We start from the raw sequence: 17,997 nt of genomic DNA on the forward strand, positions 1-17,997 counted from the left end.
ATATATATATATATATATATTAATGTTGCTTATGTGCTATAAAAGTAATTGTTGAACACATTAGCGCTGGATCAGGAAGCATGAAATTAAAGGCACAAATAACATGGCAAATTAGAAGTCACATTAGAAGCCTTGTAGCTGTTTTTACCAAATCACAAAGCAAATAACACAGCAAAATAAATATTATTTAATTTAAGATCATAGGAAAAAATTAATAAAAATGAGGCAATATGTAACAGATTCTCAGGAAATGCAAGGAGAATCAGGTAAATAATATTTAAAGCACATTTTAAGCTCGAGGTTTTCTTGCATTTATTTACATTAGAATAGATTGTTTTATAATATAATTATAGGGGGAGAATTATCATCTCCCTGTTCCAGTTTTCTGGTGAACACCATTGCACCAAAATTTTGGTGTATGTGTGCTGCCCTTGCCACTTTTCCAAAAAGGGGGTTAAGGTTGGGGAGGGAGCATGCTCAACGGGCCCATCACATTTATCTTTATTTGCGCCAGTTTTCTGATGCAAATGAAGACTGAAATCTACAGCAGCTCGGAGCTCAGCTCAGATTGGCATCATGGACTGCAGCCAAAGTGCCTAATATATGACGAGGCCTGCGTCTCTTCATTAATTAGGCGCATCTACCGACAGCGCAGGGGACATCATAAACTGCCATAAAATACCATTCTATAATAAATTTCCCCAATAATGTTTTAAAATGAAGGTCTTTAATAGTCAATAGCTCTTAAAATACTTTTAGGTGTTTTTTTCTTTTTCTTTCAGTGAATATATTTCACAGCTACTGTGGTTTAGCTACAAAGTTATCTGCAATTTCATATCATTTCTATGGGGATATTAAATTCCCTGAAGCAAGCCACTAGGTTTATGATATGCTACACAATGTAATAAATGGCAGTCTATGGTTTGCTGAAAATATATCAAATCTAAGGCAGTCCGACACCCGCATTTCTGACAATCAACTGTTCGCCACTAGCTCCAGCACTGGAAACAGGTCTCAGACCTACAAAGCTCTATCTGCTCTGTAGTTGCCGGAGCTGGTTATCGCAGCAGTGTCCGATTCAAGTAGACACAGTGGATGGGGCTGTGTAGTTCCAATTCACTTGTCCTTGCAAGACAAATGCCCACAATTATTTGCTATAAAACAAAGTATCTAAAACTGCATGATAGAGAAGTATATATATTTTTTTTACTTTTTGGAATAAATTTATTCATTGATTCCCTCATTACCAGTACTTACTTTTTGTGACAACTCCCTCTAAGTGGATGATGTTTGGATGGTCAAATTGTCCCATTATACTGGCTTCACCCAAGAAGTCTTTCCTCTGCTTGTCAGTGTATCCAACTTTAAGAGTCTTAATAGCAACTGGAAATTCCCTTTTCCCTGGTAGCTTAATGGGGCCACTACAAACTTCTCCAAATTCACCTAAAAAAGTAAAAAGAATGATACTGAAAGCAGATATCAGGAGGCATCTATTGTTTGGCTCTAGCATATTAAAAAATATACAATCACCTCAAGGTCAGGTCACAGATAGCAGTTTTAGGCCATTACACATCTCTGTATTTGAGTTGTATATTGTAGGCTATGTCAAGAATGGATTCAGTTCCCATCACAACAAAACAGAAAAGCTTTCTCAAATATAACCTTTGAAAAATGTTTGTTTGTTTTGTTCAAATGGGATCCAATCCTGCTTTTGCCATAAAATATACATCTCACACATGGGTCTCTGAAGCAACCTTAGGATGAGTTGATACCATCACTTTATACTTTCTTTGTTTTTGCTCCAACAATAATAACAGAAGTGGTGGATCCAGCACATTACTGAGACGAACAGAGCTGAACTGACTCCATTGACTACAATGGAATCTATTTTGAAACTTGTATGTTTACTAGACAAAAAAGTCCTGCATGGAGGACTTTTTTTTATCCGGTCTTATATGGCAGAATCAGCTATAGAAGCCCCGAATGAAGCTTCAACGCAGATATGAACATGCCCTTACATACATGTTTCCTTAGCCAAAACCAGAAAAGAATCCTTAAGGCGGAAAAGTAAAAACAAATAAGGAATGTTAGATCCACTTTCAGTTTTAGCTGAAAAACAATTAATGCTTTATTATTTTTCAGATAAACAAGGCCTAATTGTTATTGGCATTATTATATTTTTTTGTTATTCTCTAGCAAGAGATAGCCCAGCAACCAGTAAGGACATATATCCATATGCTTATTAAGCACAGGTACTATATGGACTATACTAATAACAAAATATGCAAATTCGATGTTTTCTTATGCTACAAGGAAAAATAAGAAACAAAGAGATAAGAAAGCATAAAACAAGTTTTCACAAAGACAATAATAGTCTAATAAACACAATGTTACATGTTAAAATCGCTACCTAATACCTTCCTAGTGTAAAGTAATATTTCACCTTGGACAAAACAATTAATGGTGGTGGAAAAATTCATTTGGCTGCAGGATGACTATAAATTGATGTAGTTCAGTGCTTCCAGTTCCCTGCTAAACATACCATTCTCCATATTGAAACTTTTAGCTGTGCTGAAAATAAAGGCAGTAAACTGTTCACAGCTATGTAGTTACAAGAGTTATTATGAAATCAAAGATACCGTAACATACCGTAGCTATTCAGAGTCATTTTTATATTAATGTTATATAAAAATCTGCCTGTAAGACAAGATATATATAGATGTAACTATTAGGTCCCTTTCACACGAGCGAGTTTTTCGCGCGGGTGCAATGTGTGATGTGAACGCATAGCACCCGCACTGAATCCTGACCCATTCATTTCAATGGGTCTGTGTACATGAGCGTTGTTTTTCACGCATCAGTTCTGCGTTGTGTGAAAATCGCAGCATGTTCTATATTCTGCGTTTTTCACGCAGCCCTGGCCCCATAGAAGTGAATGGGGCTGCGTGAAAAACTCATTGCATCCGCAAGCAAGTGCGGGTGCGATGCGTTTTTCACTGATGGTTGCTAAGAGATGTTGTTTGTAAACATTCAGTTTTTTATCACGCGCGTGAAAAACGCATCAAAACGCATTGCACCCGCGCGGAAAAAACTGAACAACTAAACGCAACCGCAGACAAAACTGACTAAACTTGCTTGCAAAATAGTGCGAGTTTCACTGAACGCACTCTGAACGCATCCGGCCCCAATCCGCAATGCCCGTGTGAAACCAGCCTTAGGCTGAGTTCACACGGGCGTTGCGGGAAAATGTGCGGGTGCGTTGCGGGAACACCAGCGATTTTTCCGCGCGAGTGCAAAACATTGTAATGCGTTTTGCACTCGCATGATAAAAATCGCGCATGTTTGGTACCCAAATCCGAACTTCTTCACAGAAGTTCGGGCTTGGGTTAGGTGTTCTGTAGATTGTATTATTTCCCCTTATAACATAGTTATAAGGGAAAATAATAGCATTCTGAATACAGAATGCATAGTAAACTAGAGGGGTTAAAAAAATAAAAATAAATATTTAACTCACCTTAGTCCACTTGATCGCGTAGCCCGGCATCTCCTTCTGTCTCCTTTGCTGAACAGGACCTGTGGTGAGCATTAATTACAGGTAAAGGACCTTTGGTGACGTCACTCCGGTCATCACATGATCCATCACCATGGTAAAAGATCATGTGATGGATCATGTGATGACCGGAGTGACATCACCAAAGGTCCTTTACCTGTAATTAATGCTCACCAGAGGTCCTGTTCAGCAAAGGAGACAGAAGGAGATGCCGGGCCGCGATCAAGTCGACTAAGGTGAGTTAAATTATTTTTAAAAAAATTTGAACCCCTCCAGCGCTAGTTTACTATGCATTCTGTATTCAGAATGCTATTATTTTCCCTTATAACCATGTTATAAGGGAAAATAATAATAATCGGGTCTCCATCCCGATCGTCTCCTAGCAACTGTGCGTGAAAATCGCACCGCATCCGCACTTGCTTGCGGATGCTTGCGATTTTCACGCAGCCCCATTCACTTCTATGGGGCCTGCGTTGCGTGAAAAACGCAGAATATAGAGCATGCTGCGATTTTCACGCAACGCACAAGTGATGCGTGAAAATCACCGCTCATGTGAACAGCCCCATAGAAATGAATGGCTCGGTATTCAGTGCGGGTGCAATGCGTTCACCTCACGCATCGCATCCGCACGGAATACTCGCCCGTGTGAAAGGGGCCTTAGTGTTGCAGAGGTAGCACATTCATTTCCTACCCAGTACATAAAAAGGCAGAATAACTTAGTTTTATTTCAATAAGGCTCTCTTCCACAGTTTGAAGCCATGACTGGTATGCCAGAACCATCGGCCAATGTATACCAATGAATCTAAATGGACCTCATTGACTTAAGAGGAGGGTCGGTCAAGTTTCTGTTGGAATTTCAGCATTTTAGATGACAAAAAAGTCTGAGATTCATTAAAGTACATCTTATTGGATCTTTGTCCTAATGAAACTGTGATCTGGAGCCAATTTAAAGAGTATATTATGACATTACTTACATTGCAAGCGAAATTTAGGCTAAACTTTCATAGATAATAGAACAGAGCTGCTGGGGTCATTTACCAAATCAGGGCCATTAAGTATTTCACTCCATTGAAGGGTTTTTCCAGGATTTTGTCCCTTTCGAATTAGCTCCCCATAGCATGTGGTACCTAATGAAAGAAACATACTCACTTGCTCCTCGCCACCTCAGTCTGGTGCCTTGGCTCCATTTGTTGATCTTCCAGTTCCCAGTTTGTTTACCTCCAGTTGACATATAAACATGGTCACATGTACCGCTGCAGTCAATGACTAATCTTAGCTATGGCGTGTCCCCAAGCTGGACATCACTGCTGGGTCATGTGCTGCTTTGGGACATGTCAGTGATGAGGCCAGTCATTAGCAGCAGCACCATACATGACCACATCCATACACCGGCCAGAAGTAAGAAAGACAGGGACTGACCAGAGCCAGTTTGCTGGACTGGAGCAGTGGGGCACAGGTGATTATGGTTGTTTCATTCACTTATTGCATTGAGACACCATACGCTACCGGGGTATAATAAAAAATTGACAAAATCCTGAAAAGCCCCTTAAATACAAGCTTCCTAGGTTTACTGTACATTGTAGGTCCACTACAGGAGATGACAAAATGGCTGCATGTCACTGGGTTGTACAGGAAATGCTGCAATGTGATGCCCCCTTCTTTGGTGACAAACTAATAATCACATTCCAGAGAACTGGTGTGGTACAAGTAAAGACTTGGAGACAGGAGTGTAAGGTTCAGAAATGGAGGAGGACGTTAGTCTGTGATCATTAGCAGAATAATGATTAGGGGGTAAACAGAGGCAATTTAGCGTAGTTCAGCACTGTGGAGAGCTTCGTGGGTTAGAGTAATAAGATTAATTTAAAAGTACATGGGCAACCAGTACAGTGAATGACGTTGGGTAAGGGCACTGGTGTAGTGGTTGGATATAAAGATAAGCCTGGCTGCTTATATCCAACCATAGAATGGAGAAGGCAAAGTTTAGTGAGGGAAAGGCCAATTAATAATGAATCAAGACAAGAATGTATCAGAGCAATAATATGCTGTGTCCTCAAGATTTTTTTCTTTTGAGATGCAGATGGAATGAGCTTGCAAATGACTGAATGTGGGGACTGAAGATCAGACATAAACTCCAAAATATGTTCTGTAGCAGATGGTAGGAAACAAACAAAGTTCTGTTTTTGAAAGATTTAGTTTCAGATGAAGAGAGAACATGATGTCAGAGAAAGGGAACAATCACTGGTATTTTGTAATATACTGCAGGGATGACTTCACACAAAATGGTATATAATTGGATAATATCAGCATAGAGATGGTACTGAAATCCACTTCCTGCTCTGTAGCTACTGAAGCTTCATCTCATAGACTTCATGCACAGCGCACCCCCTGCATTCACTCTACAGATAAAACTGGTAATACTGAAATTTCTCTCCTCCCTTTCATGTATTCTTCTGCATTTTGATCAAAATGCTGGAGGAGGTAAAATGAGCAGACAGCTCTCAGTATTACCAGTATTATGTGTAAAAAGCATGCAGGAGGTGGCTACAGCAGGAAGTCGAAGTTTCATCCAATAGCTGCAGAACAGGAAGTGTTGTCATGAAAGTAATTAATTTGCCTGTACATTTTTAGGAACCACTGAATTTTTTATTTTTACAGACATAACATAAATAATGATTACTAGAGATGAATGAATCAATTCTGAATAATTCTAATTTGTTATGAATTTAAACTCTCACTCACCAGAGTAATGCTTGCCCCCCCCCCTCCGCGGCACCCACCTTTCCTGTATCTTTTGTCATGTTTCTTTGTTTAGTTTTTTCTCTGAAATTACAGCCAATCATTCCAATGACCAGAGCAGACTAATGCTCCCCTGCGTGAAGAACTGTTTTTATTAGCCGTGGTATTTTACTCCGACCTCCGACCAATTGTACTCGTGGTTGTACTGCAAGCTGTAATGGAAACTTACCGGTATGTTCTATGAAGTTTCAATGTATGTATACTTTACAGGTTACTCTTTGAAAACCAATAAAAAGATTTTAAAAATAAATTTGTTATTAATTTAAGAAAAATTCTACTTCCAAACAAGGCTGATGTTTTTTTTTTTTTGTGTAATAATGGTTTCCTTCCATTTTGCTTATAAAATTCAATAAAGTAGTGAGGTTAGCAGTGCAGGGAAGATGAAGTTGCAAGATCACATGACCATGGCCGGCACCCTGGCCAGAGGGTATGTCCACAATGCTTTGCAGTCAAACTCACAGCCAGTGAGGGACAATACTGATTTGTATATTAGGCATGATGTAAGCAGAGACACCATTCTGAATTCAACCACTGATGTGATAAGACATGTCTGTCACAGACAAAGCAATTAGACATAAAAGACTATGGGAAAGATTTATGTATCAAGACTGTTGATTTCTGTGTCAGTCTTGATATCCCCTGCCACAGGGCGAACCTAATTTAGGATGAGATGCAGGCCTCGACGTAAATTAGGCACATTCTCCTGTGCCTTAACCGAAATCTACGGCAATTCTGAGCTTTCTGGCTTCATATGCATAACTGACATAAATGAAGATAAATTTGTGCGGCTGCTAGCCATCCCTGCTTTCTTAAAAGTGGCAAGGGTGGCGTAAAAACTGTCCTTTGCATTCCCAAATTTTATCAATAAAAACTATAGATTGTCCCACAAAAAATAAGCCCTCACACAACTCTGTTGATGTAAAAATAAAGAAGTTATATATGGTGATGTTTTTATTTCTTTTTTCAGTATTAAAACACAAGAAAAACGATATAAATGTGGTTTTGTTGTAATGATACTGACCCTGAGAATGAAGAAGGCAGATCAATTTTGCTGCATAGGAAACACTGGGAAAGCAAACATGTGGTGGAATTGTGTTTTTTTTTTTCCAATTCCACTCCATTTGGACTTTTTTTTTTTTCAGTTTCCCACTACATTGTATGCAATATGAATTGGATTACAAAGTACAACTTAGGCCTCATGCACACGACCGTATTTTTTTGCGGTCCGCAAAACGGGGTTCCGTTTTCCCGTGATCCGTGACCGTTTTTTTCGTCCGTGGGTCTTCCTTGATTTTTGGAGGATCCACGGACATGAAAAAAAGTCGTTTTGGTGTCCGCCTGGCCGTGCGGAGCCAAACGGATCCATCCTGAATTACAATGCAAGTCAATGGGGACGGATCCGTTTGACGTTGACACAATATGGTGCAATTTCAAACGGATCCGTCCCCCATTGACTTTCAATGTAAAGTCAGGAGTTAATATACCATCGGATCGGAGTTTTCTCCAATCTGATGGTATATTTTAACTTGAAGCGTCCCCATCACCATGGGAACGCCTCTGTGTTAGAATATACTGTCGGATTTGAGTTACATCGTGAAACTAAAATCCGACAGTATATTCTAACACAGAGGCGTTCCCATGGTGATGGGGACGCTTCAGGTTAGAATATACTAAAAGAACTGTGTACATGACTGCCCCCTGCTGCCTGGCAGGTGCTGCCAGGCAGCAGGGGGCAGCCCCCCCCCTGTAGTTAACACATTGGTGGCCAGTGTGGCCGCCCCCCCTCCCTCCCCTGTAGTTAACTCATTGGTGGCCAGTGCGGCCGCCCCCCCCCCTCCCCTGTAGTTAACTCATTGGTGGCCAGTGGGCCCCCCCCTCCCCTGTAGTTAACTCATTGGTGGCCAGTGCGGCCGGCCCCCCTCCCTCCCCTGTAGTTAACTCGTTGGTGGCCAGTGGGCCCCCCCCTCCCTCCCCTGTAGTTAACTTGTTGGTGGCCAGTGGGCCTTTTCCCCTCCCTCCCCCTCCTAATTAAAATCTCCCCCCTATCATTGGTGGCAGCGGAGTGTACCGATCGGAGTCCCAGTTTAATTGCTGGGGCTCCGATCGGTAACCATGGCAACCAGGACGCTACTGCAGTCCCGGTTGCCATGGTTACTTAGCAATTTGTAGAACCATTATACTTACCTGCGAGCTGCGATCTCTGCGTCCGGCCGGGAGCTCCTCCTACTGGTAAGTGACAGGTCCGGCCGGGAGCTACTACATGACCTGTAGTAGCGTCCTGGTTGCCATGGTTACCGATCGGAGCCCCAGCGATTAAACTGGGACTCCGATCGGTACACTCCGCTGCCACCAATGATAGGGGAGATATTTTAATTAGGAGGGGGAGGGAGGGGAGAAGGCCCACTGGCCACCAACGAGTTAACAACAGGGGAGGGAGGGGGGGCCCACTGGCCACCAACGAGTTAACTAAGGGGAGGGAGGGGGGCCGGCCGCACTGGCCACCAATGAGTTAACTACAGGGGAGGGGGGGCCCACTGGCCACCAATGAGTTAACTACAGGGGAGGGGGGGGCCCACTGGCCACCAATGAGTTAACTACAGGGGAGGGGGGGGGGGCGGCCGCACTGGCCACCAATGTATTAACTACAGGGGAAGGGGGCTGCCCCCTGCTGCCTGGCAGCACTTTCCAGGCAGCAGGGGGCAGTCATGTACACAGTTCTGTTAGTATATTCTAACCTGAAGCGTCCCCATCACCATGGGAACGCCTCTGTGTTAGAATATACTGTCGGTTCTGAGTTTTCACGAAGTGAAAACTCAGCTATGAAAAAGCTTTTATGCAGACGGATCTTCGGATCCGTCTGTATAAAAACTAACCTACGGCCACGGATCATGGACACGGATGCCAATCTTGTGTGCATCCATGTTCTTTCACGGACCCATTGACTTGAATGGGTCCGTGAACCGTTGGCCGTGAAAAAAATAGGACAGGTCTTATTTTTTTCACGGCCAGGAAACACGGATCACGGATGCGGCTGCAAAATGGTGCATTTTCCGATTTTTCCACGGACCCATTGTAAGTCAATGGGTCCGCGAAAAAAAACGGAAAACGGCACAACGGCCACGGGTGCACACAACGGTCGTGTGCATGAGGCCTTATCCTGCAAAAAGTAAGCCCTCATTTAGGTATGTGAACAAGAAAATAAAAATGGCTCTGGGAAGGCAGTGAGTAAAATGCAACGAAAATAAAAAATCGCCGTGTCAGGAAGGGGTCAATCGTATCTGAATCAAATCATTTGACCGGTTCTTTAGAATTGTACCCAAAATGAGTCAGTCATCTCTAGTGATTACATTCACATACAGTAGTCAAACACACTAATGCTTATGTACTTATTTAGGGTCAGTACAAAAAATTGGATTACAGTTCACTGTGCGAAGGTACAAAATATACGGTACATACCCGCTCCAATCACTCTTTCAATAGTTATATAGGAAGCATCAATTTCTTTGGCAAATTCGTGTACTGCCTGGTTTGGGTCTTCGTAGGTATGAGGGTCAACATATGTCTTTATTCCTGGAAGTTTAACTGTAGTGGAACAAAAGACTGTCTTCTTATTAGTTGTCACAGTAGTACACAAGCATTATCGTTACGTTGTATATAATGATATAAAAACAGTATGTGTCAACCTATAATATAATGCAATGGAAGCACCTACATTATTTATACAATATTAATCGTTCCTGACAGAAAGAATGGTTATGAGGTGGAATTTAGGTTCTAGCTACACTTCAGAAGTTCCTTAGATACCAGTTCAAGTATACCGGGATGCCCTGATAATCCCATAGATTTTTCCTGTGAAAAATTTTGTGAAGAGCCACAAAACCAAAAAAAGTGAGACACCTGAACAGCGGAAAGCAGAGATGGAGCATGGTACAGTGTGGCTATGGCACTAAATAGAGGTCCTGTGACTAGTCCTATAATCTGAATTATGATGTGGCTGGCAAGTGCACAAGTATATGTCTGTGACACCTTACCCGTGAATAAACATGTTTTTCCCCTGCTGAGCATCAATATCATATTTTCATATTAAATCCTATATTTTTAATTTATACACAAAGGGGCTGATATCAAGAAGTCAAAAATTATACTATTATACATTTTGAAAGAATCGAACAGTAAACCTAATAATACTTACTGTGTCCGTTGTGAAAATGCATCTTTTCCTCTTCTGGATCTTGCTTAGCTTTGCTGTAGCCGCATCGCCTACAAAAGAGATAGTCTCATGGTTATTACGTCCTATTTGATTAAATGGAAATATTTGTTCCTCATTATGTGGATCCGTCTATGTTCCCCATAGACGGATGCAATTCCCTTTCATTGGTTCGTCTTTTCTCTAGACGGCCTGCGTCTTCTGTGTGATGGTGCTGGTCATGCATTGCAAAACTGCATGCAGCTGAATTGCCTGCAGAAAATCCATGAGGAAGGGTGATGTGTTTCATCCGAAACGCCTAGCTTTTTTATGTTTTTTTGTATTGCATGATGATGTTTTTATGCGCTTTAAATAAAGATTTGGAGTTTTCAACCATAAGTGTCAGGAGATTTGTCCAGGATTCACAAAAAATAATTCCGGAATAAAATCCTCACTATCTGGTGTGGATTTTTACAACAAATACGCTGCAGCTTTTCTGCTTGGATGATTAGCGCTAGAATATCACCATAAATGGCTGTCTGTGTCCTGCCAGTATTTTCATAGGTCAATTATGGTGACTTTTGCTATCAGTGCCCTGATTAACTTAAAATCCAGACATGACAGGCAGAAGATGCACTGCATTTATCACAGTGGCCCACGTTGTAGGATAGATTTATCTTGCTCTTCCTTATGCCACCTCTTTTTTGGCCTACTCTAGACCAAGACTTTGGGCCAAAAAATTGGTGCAATTTTGATGCAATCTTGTGCCACATTCCTTTTCCTAAATAAGGAGTGTTCCTTATGGTAGACACGTTTCAAGTCTAGTCTAGTGAGACGCAAAAGAATGTCTAGAACACATAATAGATCTGGTGCAAGGCATCTACACCAATTTTTTCATGAACATTGGGCCAGCATTCAGAATCATTAAAGGGTTTGTTTCCCTTCTGCAAATGCATTTATCATGTAGAGGAAGTTAATACAAGCCGCTTACTAATGTAATGTGATTGTCCATACTACCTCCTTTGCTGGCTTCATTCATTTTTCCATCACATTATACACTGCTTGCATCCAGGGGTTATGACCACCTTGCATCCAGCAGTGATGGACGCGCTTGCACACTATAGTAAAAAGTGCTGGACTTTCTAGTGGCAGGGACAGTGGCGGCCCAAACAGGCAGGCATGTGAAGCAGTTACTATCCCGGTCTCTACGTATCTGTGCTGCAGCAGTGGCTGTAACCCCTTGAACTGAATCCAGCAAGCAAAGGAGGCAATATGGACAATCACAATATATTAGTAAGGCCTTGTATTAACTTTACCTACATGATAAATACCATTTGCTGAAGTGAGACATCCTCTTTAAGCTTGGTAAATGTCCCCCAGTATGTTTTTATTTAAAGTCTAGAGAATTCCTATATAAGCCAGGGTTTGCCAAGGGTGTAAAAAGGGCTTTGTCATTGCTAAATGGTTATTGCATATTATCTAAAGTGAGATTAAAAAGGTGATAAAGGCAGCTTATTTTTCATTATGAGTTTCTCTGGAGGTCTGTAAATATATACAACAGCATGTCATATTAACATGCAAAATTAAGCCATGAAAACCCCCAATGTGTCATAAAAACGTGTCTCAACATGATGCACTGCATAATACTATAATGCTATTGCAGGTTTATGTTGGCATCGCAGCAATAGTTCAGCTTCACTAATAATGCATGGCAGGAAACCTGTCCATGAAACATTATCTACCATAGAGCTTCCAGATGTACTAAATTTACTGATCAGATAAACAGGCTATAAATTTGTCACTTAGTGAACAAATTATACCCTGTAACGTCTGGCATGCAAATGCTGTATTGCTGGAAAACAGATGTGCTGTAGTTTGAGCTACAGTCAGTAGCTTTACTTCTGAAATCCAGCATTTACTAATGAAAAGGGTCAAATAGTATCTCTTCCTGATATCTTTAAATGTAGCAAATTAACCATTCACCATATATTTTTTTACACCATTGCTAATAGGCTTGAGCTAATCGAGCTTCGGATCATAGATCCAAAGTCGATTCATTAAAAAAAAAATTCATTGTTAGTGCTGTTTCCATACAGCGTTAAAATGTTCGGGCTCTACAGCTAAAGTTGCGGGAGACTGCAGTGAATGAGTACGGTATTCCTATCTGCGTATTTAAAAACATTTTAAAATATGAATCCAAACTCAGCTTTGGTACTCAGGTACCAGTCAGTACTAAAGCCCACTTCGGATCCTAGTTTTCAAATATACAGATAGGAATACCGTACTCATTCACCGAAGTCTCACGCAACTTCGGCTACGGAGCCCATATATTTTAATGCTGTATGAAAACAGCATTAACAAAGTCTTTTAACGAATCAACTTTGGATCTATGATCCGAAGCTGAATTCGCTCAAGCCTTTGCTAATATTCATTGTAAAGTCGAAGGAAAGGGTTACCTATTGTACATTTTCCATAAAACATAAATGGTTTGGAGTGATAATTCTACAGTGTTTAGTTCAGACTCAGAGCATCATCAGCTACCTGTTCAAAGGAGTCAACCTGTATGCTGATCCTACACAGAAGACATATACAAATTTCGCAAATTAGCGAAAATAAAGCACATTTGCACTTCACACATTTGTCCTATTCTTTTCTTTCAGAGAGATATCCCATTCTAAATTGTCTAGTTTAGTATAAGCCAAATTTCCAAAATCATGTAAGATTTAATTTACATGTCTACCCTGGAACATGCTTTTGTTTTCCATAGCGACAGGGGAACATTTACTAAAGCTGCATGTTAGTTAGGCCTGTTTCACGCTGCCATTCATAGTTCTGGCAGGCTGTTCCGACAGCGAACAGTCCTTCAGCGCTCTCTGGATCCGCCATTTCCAAATGTTACAGGAATGCTGCCGACCTCAATGACAATAATGGAGTCTGGTGGAAATCCAGCTGCTACCCGGCAAATGTGCAGGGATTCGGCCAGAGAGAAACTGCCGGTTTACAAAAGTTGCACATTTATGAGCAATCAGCAATTAGTGCAAACTTTTGCAACATTTGGGGATTTTCCAATGCTTATGGCACTTGTTAAAAAAAGGAAACCGAGTTTAGTGGAAGTAGGTGGGGCCTGCTTAAAGAGTTTGTGCCAAGTTTTCAAGTTATCACCTATTGACAGGATAAGGGATTACTAATTGATTGGTGGGGGGCCCAACCTCTGGAAGGAGAGCTTGTGGGTTGCTACCAGCACTGTGAATGCGCTAAAGTTAGTGGAAAAATGTCCCACCGATCATCAGTGGCTCCCCAAAAGGGCTGTTGGGTTTACTATAAAAATCTCTAATCAATAAAACCAGGCTCTCTCTTCAGTGGGTCAAATGCAAGCTTCATGGACTCCCTCTATGGGGGTACACCTTTGTTTATTGGATACTGTAGTTCAACCAAGAATTACGGTGATTGACTGTACATGCTACAGATTTGCTGCAGAAATTTCTGCATCTGTCCCATACATCTCAGTGGGGCTTGCTGCAGAAAGAGCCCCAGGAAAATAACTATAGACCCTATTAGACAGGAACGATTATTCCCAATAACTGTCTTGTATAACCGAGTAGTCAATCATCCGGTGAATAAGCAAGCACCTGTGTAATCAGGCTAGTGCAAACTAGCACAGATGGATTTGTTATCATTAGTGTTGAGAGAATCAAACAAATTGACTTCAATCCACATTTCAGGAGAAATTCGATTTGTCACAAAGCCGAATTTCCTTGCGCTTCGTGGCAATGAAACAATGTTCCCTGAAATGGTGGTAAAAGCAAAAAAAAATACATACTCACCTCATCAATTTGATTGCGTAGAGACCTTTGTGGCCATGTTGAGGGGTTTGCGTGCAGTGACATATAACATCACACCAGCTAGCGTGATGAAGTCATCATGTCACAGTGTGAAATTTTCAATCAAGATGGCCACGACAGTGATTAAATGGATAAGGTGAGATTATTTTTTTACCTTGATTAACCCCTGAAAGGACTAAATGATAGCCTCCAATGCCGCAATCAACGATGAACAGGGCATCTGAGGGGGTCAATGTTGGGGGCAGCGTGCTGTTCCCTGTTATTGCACCCGCTACATATAAATAAATGCACTTTGTGAATCAAATTTTCCATAACTTCGCTCATCTCTAGTCATCATATATTGTAACTCGCACTGCCTAAATATCGGGCAGTGTAATAACACCCTTAGGTATACAGCACTTGTGGCTCCTCATTACAAATAAAAAATTTAAATTTTAATAATTTCATATTAAGCAATTGCCAGATCCGTAAGCAAAATATAAACTAATCAATGTTGGAAAAAAGCTATATAAATTCATTTACTAACCGTGAAAATGCAATTAGATTTCAGTCATTAATATCTGTGATTTCCTGCAAGTCAAGACCTAATAGTTGCAATTCATGCAAATGCTTTTCTATTTTGTCTTGTTCTGGCCACAATTATCCAGATAATTGCTGGAGACTTTCTGGAAAGACAAATTAACCATCTACAGTGTTTGTCAATACATCCAGCTTGACCCTTGTCGAGGCAAACTGGATAGGACAGGGTCAATAAATAATCCTGTCATTTTGGCAGAAAAGTGACTGTAGATGCAATTTAATAGGAAACCTACATTTATTATTGAGTTAATTGGAAAATGAAAAATAATTTAGGAAATAAAATAGCATAATAATTGATATTTGTGCTGTGCTGATGAAATTTAGTTTACTGAAAATTTCAAACCTTACGGTACAATCCAGGAGGTATGTGCAATTATTTTCTGTCTACAATAAGAGATATGCAAAGATCTATAAAAATCATTATGATCTATGCTTATATATTTAAATCTGCACATGTCACGGTGGGGAGTGGGGGGAAACTCCCTACCGAACACCGAACGTAAACGGGAATAGAAACTAGGCCAGGACACCCGAAAAAGGGAGCAAGTAACCTCTTAAAGCATTCCTAATATATGCCCTGACTCCTATCCGTATGAGCGGACCCAGATGGTAGGAGGGCTCATACACAGGAACCCTAAAGATCCCTGGAATAATGACAGGACTGAGACGACCTGTTCTTCCAAGACACTGATAAACAGGAGTCTCCCACCAGCCTAGATGCAATGAAAGGGGAAGACAAAACAAACTGTCATGTTCCAGAGCGGGTTCAACTAACCCCTAGAACATTCCACAACATGCACATATAAAGAGAAGACAGTGATAAGCAAAACTGGACCGGCAAGTAGGAAACCAGTGGCAAGAATAACCACTGGAACAAGAGCACAGGTATACTTGGTCACTTACCTGCTGGAAGAAACACCAGCAGTCCACACCACAACAACTAGAACCCATGAATATGTACTGGAACCCAAACACCATACATGACACAGTACAAAAAAAAACCACAGAATCCAGCACACCAGTAACTGCCTGGACCCCCATGCGGACAGGATGCATGGCGGCCTCAGGCAGAGCTGCACACTGACCTGCTGTTCCCCCTCTGGGGAACCCTGGAGCCCTCTCACCAAAGGCACAGACAGGGGAAATTTTTAGCATCCATGCAGGACCGTACACACCAAAACAGACCAGACATGGAACAACAACTAGACATACAACACAAACCCAGAACATAAACCACACCATACATAGAAACGGGTAAGATAGGAAGACATGGTAACAATGGGATGACATTGATGTCTCACTAGGTGGCCCTCATTAACTGGGGAGATGGAATACCCAGAACAGGAGCATAGCTCCAGCACCAACAGAGACTGGAGGACAACTTACTACAGGCTACCAGCCACAGGCAATATAAGTACCTAGTGACCACACCCAGCCAGGTAGTTAACCCCACAAGCACCAGACTGGGAAGGGAAACAAACCATAAAGGAGAAGTGTACACACATGCTGTATAAACTACACGTTGCCCAAGGCAACCAGCATGCACGGCAAACATGTCACGGCAAACAACACAGAGACCGAGACACAGTCGTGACAGCACATCTACTATTTTTTAAATAATTACGATTTGAATATGGTGTGATTCTTTTGTATATCACCTGTGGTTATGTAGTATTTATGCTCATATATACACAACATATTCCAAGTCAGTTCAATGTTGTCTATAACATTACAATTTTTAAAGAGATTGATGGTTTAGTCATAAATTGTGATCTATTGGTAAACCTGAGAGAGGAGATCACTTGATGTTGGTGTTAGGTGTAAGATTTTCTTGCTGGCTTTAAGGCCTCATTCACACGACTGTGAAAAATGGATGTGCCATAGCCGCTTTAGTACCAGCCATCACACTGCGTTTTTAGAAACAGTTAAAGTCTATGGGGCTCTTCACATATCCGTGAAGCAGACATGTCCTATTTTTGGCCATTTTCAAGGCCAGACTATGATTCTTCCTGTTTGTTTTGGTGTTACACACCGGCGTTTCTTGATCCGCATTGGTCAACTGTTCAAGTGGTACTCGCCTGGTGATTCCTCTGCAGCGAAGACCAGATCCCTGCTGCATTACTATTCACATGCAATAAAAATCAACAGTGGCTTCACTTTTTACAAAAATACTAATACAACGTCTTACATGTCGAGTGATATGAGGTTGCTCTATGTGGCTTATAGAGCCAAAAAATTCTAAATAATAAAACAGAAAGAGTCAAAAATCCTCCAGGCATGGGGTATGTGAATTTAATAGTAGTACATAAGTAGTAGATAAGAAAAAATGCTAATGGTAAAATTATTTGACATTATTCATAAATCGAGAACAAACGTCACTTAAATATTTATATGAAAAATATAGAAATAATGAAATAAAATAAAAATAGATAAAATATTGTCTTCTGTAGGTACCAAATAAAGAGACCATTAAAAGGGTTATCCTGGAAAATATAATGATGACTTATCCTCAGGATAGACATCATTAACACATCAGTGGGGGTTCAAGTCTCGGCACCCCCGCTGATCAGCTGTTTCAAGAAGCAGCTGCACTCACCGACACAGGACAGTGCCGTACACCGTATAGTGGCAGTGCTTAGTATTGCAGCTCAGCCCCATTGACTTGAATGGGGTTGAGCTGCAACTAGGCCATGTGACCGATGCACAGTGATGTCACTGACCTAGGAAAAGGCTGCAGTGCCCAAGGCCTCTTCTAACAGCTGCGGGGAATTCTGCGGGGAAATCCATGGCATATTTTTTTGTCCCATGTGGATATACCCTTAGACTGGTAATTTCATTGTACATTCTGCAGTTTTAATCACACAATGACTATAACTACAATATTAATTATGAAATAGCCCCTAAAAAGTCTAAACTTCAGCAGCAAATGCTTACTGGGGTGTTTAGCTTATGAAACTCAAAAGCAATCCTGCCCGACCTCATTACTATATTACAACATGGATTGCCTGAAGGACCTCCAACCTAGTCTGACACTGCATGCATTA

At 41.1% G+C, this 17,997-nt stretch overlaps 1 protein-coding gene across 1 annotated transcript in view; it reads right to left on the reverse strand.

The window, feature by feature from the left end:
• The window catches only part of EPHA5 (EPH receptor A5), a 475,337-nt gene that overhangs the window by 71,186 nt on the left and 386,154 nt on the right, over positions 1-17,997 (reverse strand). The window contains exons 9-11 of the mRNA XM_040418046.1: positions 10,539-10,606; positions 9,803-9,928; positions 1,258-1,443 (exon numbers count right to left, since the gene is read on the reverse strand). Coding sequence (XP_040273980.1) covers positions 1,258-1,443; positions 9,803-9,928; positions 10,539-10,606 — 380 coding nt within the window. The remainder of the gene's footprint in view (positions 1-1,257; positions 1,444-9,802; positions 9,929-10,538; positions 10,607-17,997) is intronic.

The sequence above is a fragment of the Bufo bufo genome, chromosome 2 (genome assembly GCF_905171765.1).
Source record: "Bufo bufo chromosome 2, aBufBuf1.1, whole genome shotgun sequence".
Classification (NCBI taxonomy): domain Eukaryota; kingdom Metazoa; phylum Chordata; class Amphibia; order Anura; family Bufonidae; genus Bufo; species Bufo bufo.